This window comes from Oncorhynchus tshawytscha, linkage group LG20 (assembly GCF_018296145.1).
Source record: "Oncorhynchus tshawytscha isolate Ot180627B linkage group LG20, Otsh_v2.0, whole genome shotgun sequence".
Lineage (NCBI taxonomy): Eukaryota > Metazoa > Chordata > Actinopteri > Salmoniformes > Salmonidae > Oncorhynchus > Oncorhynchus tshawytscha.
The window spans coordinates 49,264,755-49,280,222 of record NC_056448.1 but is presented as its reverse complement, the minus strand read 5'-3'; the positions used below and the strand labels follow the sequence as shown (position 1 = coordinate 49,280,222).

General features: G+C 43.6%; 1 protein-coding gene across 3 annotated transcripts in view; it reads right to left on the bottom strand.

Moving 5' to 3' along the window:
- The window catches only part of LOC112236781 (uncharacterized protein KIAA1958), a 50,111-nt gene extending 37,238 nt beyond the window's left edge, over positions 1-12,873 (bottom strand). For 2 of the 3 annotated variants that reach the window (XR_006079493.1, XR_006079494.1), the window contains exons 1-3: positions 12,697-12,866; positions 6,335-6,562; positions 1-784 (exon numbers count right to left, since the gene is read on the bottom strand). The exon at positions 1-784 is cut by the window's left edge and continues 90 nt beyond it. Coding sequence is in view for 1 of the 3 variants with exons in the window: in XM_042302783.1 (XP_042158717.1) it covers positions 1-784; positions 6,335-6,541 (991 nt within the window). In the remaining 2 variants the exon portion in view is untranslated. Of the gene's footprint in view, positions 785-6,334; positions 6,563-12,696 lie in introns of all 3 variants that reach the window. The other variant, XM_042302783.1, reaches the window with a different exon arrangement.
- Positions 12,874-15,468: the final 2,595 nt, after the last annotated feature.

Here is a 15,468-nt window from a genome sequence, read left to right as displayed (position 1 = left end):
CCTCAGATCCTCCATGGTTCAGCAGGTCCTCCATCAGCTCACTACCTGCCCCAGGGAGGGTGCTCAGGCCCTGGGTCGACACCGAAGACAGGTCCTGGTGTCTGGGAGAACTAGTGCTCATCATGGAAGGTTTGGAGACAGAGCTGGAGATAGAGCCTCGGAGAGGTTTGTGAGGAAAGGAGTGGCCCAGCAGAGACGACGACACACCACCAACCAAACAGTCGGCGTCCAGCTGCAAGGGTTTGTGTGGCAATGCATGGTGGGACAGGGAATTATTAGGTTTTGGGGACTGGGAGACTGAGTGAGAGGCTAGGCCAGAGTCAGTACCTACCCCTGCTGCTAGCTGGGCTTTAGGTACTGTGTAAAAGTCCTCAGCAGTCTCCTGCTTGATCTTCTTCACTGACTTGTCCCCCTGTCCCCTGTCCTCAGACCCTGGTCTCTGGGGGCCGGGCATGCCTCCCGGGGGACCCCTCTTCCTGGGTCTGTGATGAGGCTCGTAGTCTACGTCTCCATCCTCGTCCGTCGTGGCTGAAGACTCACAGACAATATCAAACAGGTTGCTGTTATACTCCTCGGTGTTGTCGTCAGCCTCTGTGTTGTCGTCGCTGCAGTTGGAGAAGTCGCAGGAGTCCCGTGTCTGGCTGCTGTCACCTCCCTTGGCCTTGGTGGAGCGGCCCAGAAACCTCTCACCTCCTGGGCTGCTCTGACGGGCTGAGGCCCCTCCCTGGACACTGAGGCTGTCTGAGTTGATGCTTCGGCTGTCCTGGAAGCAGCCCCCCCGCTCCTTTAGAATCAGAAGTCAACAAATACATTTTACATGTGGATCGGGAATTTGACTGGGAACATCAGAGAGAATACAGTGAAGTATTCAGACCCCACGACTATTCTCCACATTTTGTTACAGCCTCATTCTAAAATGGATTAAGTCGTTCTCTTCCGCCTCAATCTACACACGATACCCCATAATGACAAAGTGAAAACAAGTTTAGATTTTCTTGCAAATGTACTAAAAATAAGTATTCAGACCCTTTGCTATGACACTCTAGATTGAGCTCAGGTACATCCTGTTTCCATTGATCACCCTTGAGATGTTCCTACAACTTGGAGTCCACCTGTGGTAAATTCAATTGATTGGACATGATTTGGAAGGGCCTTGGTCATGGAGGTGACCAAGAACCTGATGGTCACTGACCGAGTTACTCTGTGGAGATGGGAGAACCTTCCAGAAGCACAACCATCTCTGCAGCACTCCACCAATCAGGCCTTTATGGTAGAGTGGCCAGATGGAAGCCACTCCTCAGTAAAAGGCACATGACAACCCGCTTGGAGTTTGCCAAAAGGCACCTAAAGGACTCTGACCATGAGAAACAGGATTCTCTGGTCTGATGAAACCAAGATTGAACTCTTTGGCCTGAATGCCAAGCGTCATGTCTGGAGGAAACCTGGCACCATCCCTACGGTGAAGCATGGTGGTGGCAGCATCATGCTGTGGGGATGTTTTTCAGCGGCAGGGACTGGGAGACTAGACAGGATCGAGGGAAAGATGAACGGAGCAAAGTACAGAGCGATCCTTGATGAAAACCTGTTCCAGAGGGCTCAGGACCTCAGACTGGTGCGAAGGTTCACCTTCCAACAGGACAAGGACCCTAAGCACACAGCAAAGACAATGTAGGGGTAGTTTCGGGACAAGTCTATGAATGTGCTTGAGTGTCCCAGTCAGAGCCCGAACCTGATCGAACATCTCTGGAGAGACCTGAAAATAGCTGCGCAGTGACGCTCCCCATCCAACCTGACAGAGCTTGAGAGGATCTGCTGAGAAGAATGGGAGAAACTCCCCAAATACAGGTGTGCCAAGCTTGTAGCACTATACCCAAGAAGACTCATGGCTGTAATCGCTGCCAAAGGTGCTTCAACAAAGTACTGAGTAAAAGGTCTGAATAATTATGTAAATGTGATAAAAAAATATATATATAAACCTGTTTTCGCTTTGTCATTATGGGGTATTGTGTGTAGATTGATGAGGGGGGAGGGGGCTGTAAACGAAACAAAATGTGGAAAAAGTCACGGGGTCAGAATACTTCCCAAATGCTCTGTATATATGACCTTTCTATAAACTAGGGTACCAGAGGATGGGTACCAGAGGATTTCCCTGAAAAGGTGTTCCAGCTTTTAATAAAAGTCATTATAATCATCTGACAATGTTTTAATGTCATTAAATTTAGCTGGGGGATCATAATCAATAACATCATAACTATAATCAATAACATTCACAAGTTGATTTAAAACCAGTTTTTAACCGTTTTATTTGTCCAAATCCCAAGATTGTGTGACATAAAACATGACATTTTGGCTGTTGGATAGTTTGTGTATAGAGATCTCATTGCATTTTGGCTGTTGGATAGTTTGTGTATAGAGATCTCATTGCATTTTGGCAGTGTAAACTGACGTTAAATTTGACATTGAACCAGGTATCAGGCTGTTGGATAGTTTGTGTATAAAGATCTCATTACATTTTGTGTGTCTTTATGTTACAGGTGAAAACGGTTTTCATGGACACACAAATCCCAAATTATGGAATGCTTCTAACAGAGAGTCACTTTACATTGACACTTAAAACCCTGTTCACTCATGACTGCACGGCCAGGCAAGACTCCAACACCATCGTTAAGTTTGCCGATGACACAACAGTGGTAGGCCTGATCACCGACAACGACGAGACAGCCTATAGAGAGGAGGTCAGAGACCAGGTCGTATTGTGCCAGGACAACAACCTCTCCCTCAACGTGATCAAGACAAAAGAGATGATTGTGGACTACAGGAAAAGGAGGACAGAGAACGCTCCCATTCTCATCGACGGGGCTGTAGTGGAGCAGGTTGAGAGCTTCAAGTTCCTTGGTGTCCACATCACCAACAAACTAACATGGTCCAAGCACACCATGACAGTCGTGAAGAAGGCACGAGAAAACATTTTCCCGTCAGGAGACTGAAAAGATTTGGCATGGGTCCTCAGATCCAGGTTTTACAGCTGCACCATCGAGAGCATCCTGGCGGGTTGCATCACCACCCGGTATAGCAACTGCTCAGCCTCTGACCGCAAGGCACTACAGAGGGTAGTGCGTACGTCCCAGTACATCACAGGGGCCAAGCTTCCTGCCATTCAGGACCTATATACTAGGGTGGTGTCAGATAAACGCCCTAAAAATTGTCAGACTCCAGCCACTCTAGTCTTGGACTTTTCTCTCTGCTACCGCACGACAAGCAGTACCGGAGTGCCAAGTCTAGGTTCAAGAGGCTCCTAAAACAGCTTCCACCCCCAAGCAATAAGACTCCTGAACATCTAATCAAATGGCTTCCTGTATATAGCCTCCACATTGACTTGGTACTGGCAGTGCCGTACAGTCCTAGCTCTGCGTTGCCGTACAGTCCTAGCTCCGAGTTGCCGTACAGTCCTAGCCCCGAGTTGTCGTACAGTCCTAGACCCGTGTTGTCGTATAGATGGAGTTGTCCTGACGTTGCCCTCTTTGGGTACAGCAAGCCCAATCCCCCTCTCCCTTCCTCCCCCTTGCCTCCTTCAACTACGCTGCTGTGGTCAGAGAGAGGTCGTAAATTCCTGAGGAGAAGACCCTGCCTCATGGACACACAGTATAAGAGACAGAGTGAAGTTTCATAGAGAACAAAGGAATTTCTTCCACCTCACAGAACTTGAGGTCCGAACAAATTTCATGTTCCGGAGAAAGTATAGAAGATCGGTGAAGAATCCAGCTACGAACTGGTCCGTTTGTTACAACTTGGTGAAGCTCATGGGAGGCGGTGTGACCACATTACCATAACGCTGTTTATATAATAGCCTCAGATATGAGGTTTACATCTAATTGTAATTACATCTAATTGTTGTATAAGATGAATGAGTGAGTATGATACTGTTTGTAAAATTGTGTGATGTGATTTTGGACTATTTAATGAAGGAAACTCCAATTCTCTTTTGAGTTTAACTAAATCAGAGGACCGCCACTGAGCCCAGTTAGGGTCAGGCACCCTGGGACAGCCCCTTTTCTGCAATTCCGAATAAAACCCCAACTTTGAGAAATTCTCAAGTAGACCATGTTTTCCTCCATTACGAGGGGACAAAGGTAGTAGACCATTGCTGAATCTTTTAACCATACCACATGGTTAAACTCTTAGACTATCGATACCGACAGGATAAGAACAAGTCTTTGATATTAATTACTAGTCTGCAGCTAGGAATTCGGTATCATTGAACGCGAAGAACGACAACTGCCGAAACATCCATTCTACAACAACATGAATGAATGTCACTGATCTATCCCCTCTAACCACGACAGACAGAGAGGGAAAGAGACGAACAATTCTACAAAAGAAACACACTTTTCACCAGCGATCAAGACGACACACTGAGCGTAAATATATATATTGATTGCAATTGGTCCCGAATGAGTGAGCGTTCATGGGCAAAGGATTAGAATTTCAATTGTTATAATTATCAACTCTGTAGTGACTTCTCAGCTGACCTCCACTCCCCGTTTTTTCCACCAAGCCGCCATGCCGGTTTAGCCCACTAGGGGCACATTCCCTTATCATTTCTTGTAACCATATTGACTGTTTGTTTATACATTTCTGTGAATTACTTAGTTAGTAATAAATAAATGGGTTAAGACAATTGATGTATGGATGACTCATAGTGAAGACTGGGTTCGTGCAGATAACCAACAATTTACGACGTTTGGAATGAGACTAACGTGAGGTAAAGTAAATAATTCATTAATTCGAAGACTAATTGATCAAATAAAATATCTGAAAGGTTATATTAGGAAATTATAACCTTGTAATCTGAATATTTTCCTTGGTGCCCCGACTTCCTAGTTAATTACGGCTACATGATTAATCAGTTTGATCGTGTTATACTAATTACAGAGAATCTTTGATAAAAACTAAAAGTCTTCAGTTTAATGACAGACACGACAGAGTTACGGGCCAATTTGCATATATTCACTTTTATTCCTCTGAGTTCACATTTGGAACTGCATGAAAATAATTTTTATTTTAGTTTCAAACCATTTAGAAATGTTTATCCCAATGTCACACATTGGCCCCATTATTTACAGAAAAACAAACTGTCCACTGATTGTAAACTCTTACAGCACTGGGTTGAACCCCCTTTGCCTCCAGAAAAGCCAGACTTCGTCAGGGAAAGTTGCTCAATCGGTATCAAGGGACTTAAGGCATGCCAGCAAAACATTCCATTAAATCACCGCCACCAGCCTGTAGTGTTGACCACAGGCAGGATGGGGCCATGACTCATACTGCTTACAGAGCACTCTGCTAAGCAAGTCAGTTAACTAGGCAAGTCAGGCAAGTCAGTTAACTAGGCCAGTCAGTTAAGAACAAATTCTTATTTTCAAGGTGGTGATGATGGCCTAGGAACAGTGGGTTAACTGCCCGTTCAGGGGCAGAACGACAGATTTGTACCTTGTCAGCTCGGGGATTTGAACTTGCAACTTTCCGGTTACTAGTCCAACACTCTAACGCTCTAACCACTAGGCTACCCTGCCGCCCCTCATGCTAAATACTGAGCGCCATCAGCTTGACAACAGGAACCAGGATTCGTTGGACCACGCAATGTTTTTCCACTCCTCTATTCTCCAGTGTTGGCCGCTGGAGCCACTTCCTCTTGTTTTTTTATCTGATTGGAACCTGGTGTGGTCGTCTGCTGCAATAGCCAATCCATGAAAAGGACCAACGAGTTGTGTTCCCGAGAAGCCGTTTCTGCACACCACTGTTGTACTGCACCGTTATTTGCCTGTTCGTGGACCACCTTTTAGCTTGCACGATTCTTGCCATTCTCCTTCAACATCTCATCGACGAGCTGTTTTTGGCAACAGGATTGCCACCGACCGGATATTTTTATGTTTGTCTCACCATTCTCGGTAAACCCTAGACACTGTCGTGCGTGAAAAGCCCAGGGGCCCAGCCGTTTCTGAGAACCGGAGCATTGGAACCGGCACACCTGGCACCGACAACCATACCACGCTCAGTCGTGTAGGTCACTTGTTTTGCCCATTCTAACATTCAATTAAACAATAACTGAATGTCTCAATGCCTGCCTGCTTTATATAGCAAGCCACAGACATGTGACTCACTGTCTGTAGGAGCGAACCATTTTTGTGAACGGGGTGGCCACAGTGTACATTGCAGTGCCATAAATGCCTATCCAGGGCTCCAGTCTGTTTCTGCCCTCTTGCCAACCCAAACATGTTCAGCTTGTCAATAGAACAGTCAAAATCACAAAAATCTCAGACAAAAAAAAAACATCTACCTTCTGGCCTGTTTTACAGGTGGCGGGGAGGGGCCAGTGGTAGGCGTGGCCCGCGCTGCACCCCCACATGGCGGTCAGGTTCCCATGGGAACCCTCGGTAAGCAGGTGTTTGAGGTTCGGGATGAGAGCACAGATGGTGCCGTGACTGTGGGCCCAGCGGACCAGCTTAGACAGGTTCTCTGAAGAAGTGTGCAAGCAGTCTTCCATCGTGAGTTGGAGCCGTTTCCCCTATGGAAAAATGTATATTACTTATTCATAATAGAAGTGAGTTCAAATCAAAATCGAATCAAACTTCATCACACGCGCCTAATACAATAGGTGTAGACTTTACCATGAAACTTAAAGGCCCTTAACAGTGCAGTTTAGGAAGAAAATATTTACCAAGTAGACAAATACAAAGTAATAATATAAAGTAATTGTTAGTATAATTTAATTATGCCAATGTGCTTTCATTAATTGAAAACCCTTCATCTATTTTATGAGAATTTGTAAGATTCTTGTTTGCATAAAATAGACGGAGACCAGTCTTTTTAATAATAGGTAACAGAATTTATTCTCGGAGCGCGCTCCCACTTAACCACGAGCAACAGTTTATATACAGATCATGACATCATTTCATTGCTTTAACAGAATCCCCTCTTCTCTGGACAAAGTGAGGTGAAAAGTTCATTCTAACTTACTAAACACACTCCCAGGTAACTTTTGACCCCTCAACATTATCGATCACCACTGAGCTGACAGTTCTAATTAACAGAAAAGACAGTGAGCGCATTCCTAGGTTATCTAAAAACCCCAGAGCTAAGTTTCTGTAGGTTCAACCATAGGTTAACGACCTTATCTGTTTACACAGTCCCCAACCCATTCGTTTCTTCCTAGTTGGAATGGTGTTCATTAACTTTAATTACTCCTTGTCCGTGTCACACAATCCCATCGTATGAACTCATTTTGTTAATCAGATATAATAAAACAGAGTATTTTATTTGTAACTAAGTTTACTTAGTTACTGTCCCATTTAAAATGATTTGTTCAGTCATTTAATCATAATTTTACCAACAGTACAGCACCAGTACAGAGTCAGGGTGTAGGGGTACAGGCTAGTTGAGGTAATCTGTACATGTAGGTGGGGGCAAAGTGACTATGCATAGGTTACAAACAAACAGCAGCAGTGTACAAAAGGGAGGGGGAACGGGGGTGGGGGTCAATGTAAATTGTCTGGTGGCGATTTTATGAATTATTCAACAGTCTTATGGTTGGGGGGGGTAGAAACGCTTAAGGGGCATTTTGGTCCGAGACTCGGCGCTCCAGTACCACTTGCCGTGTGGTCTCTGACAATTTTATAGGCTTTCCTCTGACACCACCTGGATGGCAGGAAGCTTGGCCCCCGGTGATGTACTGGGCCATTCACACCACCCTCTGTAGCGCCTTACGGGCAGAGCAGTAATAGGTCATCTGTCTGGCCCAGCGGCTTTGTGAACGTTGACTTGTTTAAATGTTTTGTTCACATTGGCTACCGAGAGCGTTCTTACACAGTCATCCAGCACAGCTGGTGCTCTCGTGCATGCTTCAGGGTTGCTTGTCTTGAAGCGAGCATAAAAGGGATTTAGCTTGTCTGGTAGGCTCACGTCACTGGGCAGCTCGAGTCTGGGTTTCCCTTTGTAGTCTGTAATAGTTTTCAAGCCCTGCCACATCTGACGAGCTTCAGAGACTGTGTAGTAGGATTTAATCTTAGTCCTGTATTGATGCTTTGCCTGTTTGATGGTTCGTCTGAGGGCATAGCGGGATTTCTTATAAGCGTCTGGATTACTCTCCCGCTCCTTGAAAGCGGCAGCTCTGGCCATTAGCTCGATGAGAATGTTGCCTGTAATCCATGGCTTCTGGTTGGGATATGTACGTATAGTCACTGTGGGGACGACATCATCGATGCACATCCGTGTCTTACATTCCTCAATGCCATTGGATGAATCCCAGAACATAATCCAGTCTGTGCTGCAAAACAGTCCTGTAGTGTAGCATCCGCGTCATCTGACCACTTCTGTATTGAGCAACACGGAAGTCACTGGTACTTCCTGCTTTAGTTTTTGCTTGTAAGCAGGAATCAGGGAGGATAGAATTATGGTCAGATTTCCTAAATGGAGTGCGATGGAGAGCTTTGTATGCATCTCTGTGTGTTGAGTAAAGGTGGTTTAGGATTTTGTTTTTTCCCTGGTTGCACATGTGACATGCTGGTAAAATTTTGGTTAAACTTATTTAAGTTTGCCTGCCTTAAAGTCCCTGGCCACTAGGAGCGCCACTTCTGGGTGAGCATTTTCTTCTTTGCTTATGGCCTTATAGAGTTGGTTGAGAGCGGTCTTAGTGGCAGTATCGTTCTGTGGTGGTAAATAGATGGCTACGAATAATATAGATGAGAACTCTCGTGGTAGACAGCGTGGTCTACAGCTTATCATTAAGCATTCAGGGGCCAAATGGGATCTAGTCATTCTGCATTAACGGCCGCTCCCTTGTCAGGGCTAAATGGGATCTAGTCATTCTGCATTTTCACCCGCTCCCTTGGCAGGGCTAAATGGGATCTAGTCATTCTGCATTAACACCCGCTCCCTTGGCAGATTTATTTATTTTACAATTTTTTGCTCCAAAATCAAAACAAACCTGTAAACAGGAAAACTTATATTTCAGAGGATAGGAGAACTAAGAACTGAGATGGTATCACCAAGTTAAGGTTTGTTGAAAAAGAAACTCTGTACTACACCAGACACATCTCATTCATTTGAGTCAGTAATGCCCAGAGCACGCTGACCCCACATCTTGGCCTTGTTCTGTTATAATCTCCACCCGCCACAGCCAGAAGAGGACTGGCCACCCCTCATAGCCTGGTTCCTCTCTAAGTTTCTTCCCAGGTTCCTGCCTTTCTAGGGAGTTTTTCCTAGCCACCGTGCTTCTACACCTGCATTGCTTGCTGTTTGGGGATTTAGGCTGGGTTTCTGTACAGCACTTTGAGACATCAGCTGATGTAAAAAGGGCTATATAAATATATTCGATTGATTTTCCACAACATGTTCATTGATCCTCTCGTTTTAGTAGGATCTGCTCTGTTCATTGATCCTCTCGTTTTAGTAGGATCTGCTCTGTTCATTGATCCTCTCGTTTTAGTAGGATCTGCTCTGTTCATTGATCCTCTCGTTTTAGTAGGATCTGCCCTGTTCATTGATCCTCTCGTTTTAGTAGGGTCTGCCCTGTTCATTGATCCTCTCGTTTTAGTAGGATCTGCTCTGTTCATTGATCCTCTCGTTTTAGTAGGATCTGCTCTGTTCATTGATCCTCTCGTTTTAGTAGGATCTGCTCTGTTCATTGATCCTCTCGTTTTAGTAGGATCTGCTCTGTTCATTGATCCCTCTCGCTCTGTTCATTGATCCTCTTTTAGTAGGATCTGCTGTTCTGTTCGTTTTTGATCCTGTTCATTGATCCTTTTAGTAGGATCTGCTCTGTTCATTGATCCTCTCGTTTTAGTAGGATCTGCTCTGTTCATTGATCCTCTCGTTTTAGTAGGATCTGCTCTGTTCATTGATCCTCTCGTTTTAGTAGGATCTGCTCTGTTCATTGATCCTCTCGTTTTAGTAGGATCTGCTCTGTTCATTGATCCTCTCGTTTTAGTAGGATCTGCCCTGTTCATTGATCCTCTCGTTTTAGTAGGATCTGCTCTGTTCATTGATCCTCTCGTTTTAGCAGGGTCTGCTCTGTTCATTGATCCTCTCGTTTTAGCAGGGTCTGCTCTGTTCATTGATCCTCTCGTTTTAGCAGGGTCTGCTCTGTTCATTGATCCTCTCGTTTTAGCAGGGTCTGCTCTGTTCATTGATCCTCTCGTTTTAGTAGGATCTGCTCTGTTCATTGATCCTCTCGTTTTAGTAGGATCTGCTCTGTTCAACATGTTGGGAGTTGAGACATAAATAGGGTATTATTAGAAAGGTCAAGGTCTCCTCTATTACAGTCAAATAGTGTCTCAATGTGTTTCGGTGTCCATATGACTGATTGTGTTGGACCAAACCTCAAATAGCAACTTAGAACTGCAGGGTGTCAAAGAGGAAGAAGATAGATTTGTCTGTTGCGAGTGGCATGGGGGAGGGGCTTGGCGTCGGTGAAGTGACAAAAATAAATAAAACAGAAGCAGTTGACAGCATAATTTTCTATTTAAGTTATGAGTATACAACTGAATTTTTAACATTGATTTCCAATGGTATTGTATTTAATCTGGTAAAAGCTGCTGAATGTGTCCAAAAACACACTGCGATTTATTTGTTGATGATCTACCAGGGTTTGCCCTGCCTACTATCCTGTAATGGCTAATGGAGCACGTTACAATCTGCTAGCAACAGTCCGCTCACACTCGCCGCTGCTCAACTCCATAGTAATTCGTAGAGTTGAGTTTAAGGCCTTTGTGCAGACTGTACGTCAGATTCAGTATTTTACGATTATCACATCACTGTGTGTGATATTAATTAAAATGTTGATATCAAGCTGGTTAAATTGGTACAGGCTTACGTCAACATCAGCGGCGTATTTGATCTATGCATGTACCAGCAGCGTAAGACTCTCTCTACGGTTATGCGCGCGAGAGAAGTGAGTTCAGAAAAAACGAACGTATGCATCTTTTAAAAAAAGTTTACACAAACAAACTTCATATGTCCCATGTCAGAATCAAAAGAAGCTTCCCCAAAATAACATGGTAGAACATTTATTTTGTTTGGATATTTTCTACATTTATCGAAATCCCATCATGTAAACAAGATTATCGTTCCTTCTTGCACAGCATGTAAATGTTTACAATCAAACTATTATATTATTCTGACTAATTGTGTGCATACTCAGTGTCCCTATTGGTCAGTCACTGGGATCAGCTCGGAACACTTGCCACACGACATGATAAAGACACCACCTGAACGGTCAGAGCCTACGACCTAGACCCTGTTACACGGAACGAGCCCAATGTCCAACCATCGTTTACGATTTAAAAAATTTGCCAACGTCGTGGAAATGTCTGCAAAATCACAGCATAAGACTGCTAAAATCACACAGCCTGTAAAGGGTTTAAGGCCGGGCATACACTACACAACCTTAACATGAATTCGCTACATTTTTGCCATCTCAGACGAATATTCATGATCTGGCTGAAATCCTATGAACTTGGGCTAGGATCATTACATCGAGACTCGCATAGTTTGAGCAGGTCAAGGACGCACCAATGATGGCTGTTCTGTTCTCCAGACCCCTGTCGGATGTCCTGACCATTTTCTGACCTGTCCTAAATTTTGGTTGTGCATTTTATAGTATGAGCAGTGCTACAGCATGATTGGGCAAGGACTGCTCCCAATAGCCATTGAGCATTCAGCATGTGAGACAAAAACAATGGGCGAATTCAATTATGTTGAGCCCAGGCCGATGTCTGTCACATCTGGTGAAAACGGGGAGGGAGGCATGTCCTTCTCAAATGGAACAGCTCTGTCATTTTGTCAACAAGACAGCATGGTGCATCGTCCATAAACATACATATCTTTTCCATAAAATACATATTTGAACATTTTCTAATAATTTTCATTGGGAAGGAAGAAAAATACGTTTTATCAAAAGCAATCCCTTTTGCAAGGGAAAACAGAATCCTTGGCACTTACGTAAAAGCTCCACTCACCCGAGGCAACAGGCAAAACGAACCAATATTACATCAGTGTCCTACATTACATGACAGAAAAAATATAAATATAACGACATGAAATCAAGACAATATTCTGCGCCTCAATACTTAAAAAAAAATGTTTCTGCACCTATTTGTTTTTTTCCTACGACAACCGAGAAAAGCAGGACAGGCTCAACTAGGGACTCGTGTAATGTGAACACCCTCGTCCTGTGGTTTTAGGATGGATGGGAAGAAAGATTTGGGGACAAGGGCATCGGGAAATGTGAGCACGTCCAAGTTGTTACGATTTCAGAAGTCGTGTAGTGTATACCGAGCATAAGACAACTAAGGCAAAGGACGGCCTACTGTTACAATTACTAGATATTTAGCAACACAGATCAAATATTGTTCATAGCCCATATCGTTATCAGTGGCTAACGCATTGATATAATGTTAATTCTGGGCTGGCTAGTCATTTCAACCATTCTGCATATCGCTATCTATCTAGCTTGCTAATGATCTAGCTGGGCCCGCGGCTAACATAACACACCCGAGCTAGCCAGTTATATTTCAAATCAAACAGCCCGAATATGAAGCTGGCTTTCGTCTGCGGCTAACTAGCTAGCTACGGTCGTTAGCGTGATCCGACTCATAGAACAAAGAGACGCCTATCTCTCTGTTATTGTCAATAAACACTTACCTTTACACCGGAGACTCTTCATATAGCTATTTCTTCTAATATAAAAAGAAGGAGTTGTTTGGGATGATTATCAGTAACAATCAGCGGTCAAAGCAAGCGATAGACCACTCCGACTAGCTGGATAGTGGGAGATATCTTCTTCTTCTTCTTCTCCAAAACATAGAAATAAAACGAGGCCTTACCGGAAATACGTCGATCCGGATATGTAGCTACGTCATCGTGTTGTTATGAGAGATGAAAATGATCATCTTATTCATAATAAATACAGGACAATTTGTAACATGTACAAAACATGTGGAAGGATGAGAAAACTGAGGACAACGTATGGGATGATGTTAGGCTCATTGTAGATTTATATTAACAAAACTGGAAAGTTAAACTTTAATGTTTACATTCATTAAATCAATAGGGGGAATTCAAAAATAACTCACACTAGCTGCTTTTTAATTTTATTTCTAGAAAATGTAGATGGGTTTAGACTGTTGATAAGAACCCTCCACCGGTAATGTTATCAACTTTACCCACAAATAAATCTGGTTAATGTACAGTGCATCCTCATTTTGTTGCATTACAGCCTTATTCTAAAATGTATTCAACTGTTTTTTCCTCATTAATCTACACAAAATACCCCATAATGGCAAAGCAAAAACAGGTCTTTAGATGTGTTTGTGCAAATGTATGAAATTTTAAAAAAACATATCACATTTAGTATGATAAAATGAATGTTCTCACTACTGCAAGTCTCTCTGGATAAAAGTGTCTGCTAATTGACAAATGTAAATGTATCACAAACTCAGTACTTTGTTGAAGCATCTTTGGCAGAGATTACAGCCTCGAGTCTTCTTGGGTATGACGCTACAAGCTTGGTACACCTGTATTTGGGGAGTTTCTCCCATTCTTCTCTGCAGATCCTCTCTAGCTCTGTCTGGTTGGATGGGGAGCGTCGCTGCACAGCTATTTTCAGGTCTCTCCAGAGATATTTGGCTTCAAGTCCCGGGCTCTGCAAATCCACTGTGTTCTTGGGGACCTTCAATGCTGCAGAAATGTTTTGTTGCCCTTCCCCAGATCTGTGCCTTGACACAATCCTGTCTCGGAGCTCTACGGACAATTTCTTCGGACAATTTCAAACCTCATCGCTTGGTTTTGCCATGACCTGAACTGTCAACTGTGGGACCTTATATAGACAGGTGTGTGCCTTTCCAAATCATGTCCAATCAATTGAATTTACCACAGGTGGACTCCAATCAAGTTGTAGAAACATCTCAAGGATGATCAGTGGAAACAGGATGAACCTGAGCTCAATTTCGAGTCTCATAGCAAAGGTTCTGAATACTTTAAATGTGTAATGTATTTACAAAACTTTCTAAAATCCTATTTTCGCGTTGTCATTATGGGGTATTGTGATGTCATTATGGGCTATTGTGATGTCATTATGGGGTATTGTGTGTAAATTAATGAGGACATTTAAAAGAAATCTATTTTAGAATAAGGCATAACAAAATGTGGCAAAAGGGAAGGGGTCTGAATACTTCCGGAATGCACTGTAGGTAATCAGCTGACGGCCCTGTATAACATGGGTAATCAGCTGATAACCATAGAGTACTGCAGACAAGATTACACTGCCATCTCCTGGCATTAAATAATACTTCTTCATTTTTTTCAAAGCTTGCAATGAACAAACAAGTTTGGTAAATAACACACTAGACTACTGTCATTAACATTGAAGTTGAGACAGACAGACATTCTTTAGCGTACTGATTCATTGTTGAGGTCTCAAATGGCACCCTATTCCATATATATATATATGCTACTTTTCATCAGAGCTCTGTTGGCTCTAGTCAAAAGTAGTGCACTTTAAAGGGAACAGGGTGCTATTTGAGACCGCAGCCATTCACTCATGTCAGATAGGTCCCTCGGAGGTTGACGCCCAACATAAAGGTCCACCTTCTTCATGGGTGTCTCCAGGCTTCCTGGTTAATGGCACTGGAATGGTTCACCAGGATATCAGTACCTTTAAGGACCAAAGAGGAAATACTACAGTACAATATCTACAATGCCACATGTTTATACCTGACCAATAACTACAATACTATATGTTTATACCTGACCAATAACTACAATACTATATGTTTATACCTGACTAATAACTACAATACTATATGTTTATACCTGACCAATAACTACAATACTATATGTTTATACCTGACCAATAACTACAATACGATATGTTTATACCTGACCAATAACTACAATACTATATGTTTATACCTGACCAATAACTACAATACTACATGTTTATACCTGACCAAGAACTACAATACTACATGTGGGCTCCCGAGTGGCACAGCGGTCTAAGACACTGCATCTCAGTGGGCTCCCGAGTGGCACAGCGGTCTAAGACACTGCATCTCAGTGGGCTCCCGAGTGGCACAGCGGTCTAAGACACTGCAACTCAGTGCTGGAGGCGTCACTACAGACCCTGGTACAGTGGTCTAAAACACTGCATCTCAGTGCTAGAGGCGTCGCTACAGACCCTGGTTCAGCAGTCTAAGACACTGCATCTCAGTGCTAGAGGAGTCACTACAGACCCTGGTTCAGTGGTCTAAGAGACTGCATCTCAGTGCTAGAGGCGTCGCTACAGACACCCTGGTTCGATTCCAGCCTATATTACAACCGTCCGTGATTGGGAGTGTCATACGGCGGCGCACAACGGGCCCAGCGTCATCCGGGTTTGGCTGGGTAGGCTGTCAGTGCAAATAATCCTTTGTTCCT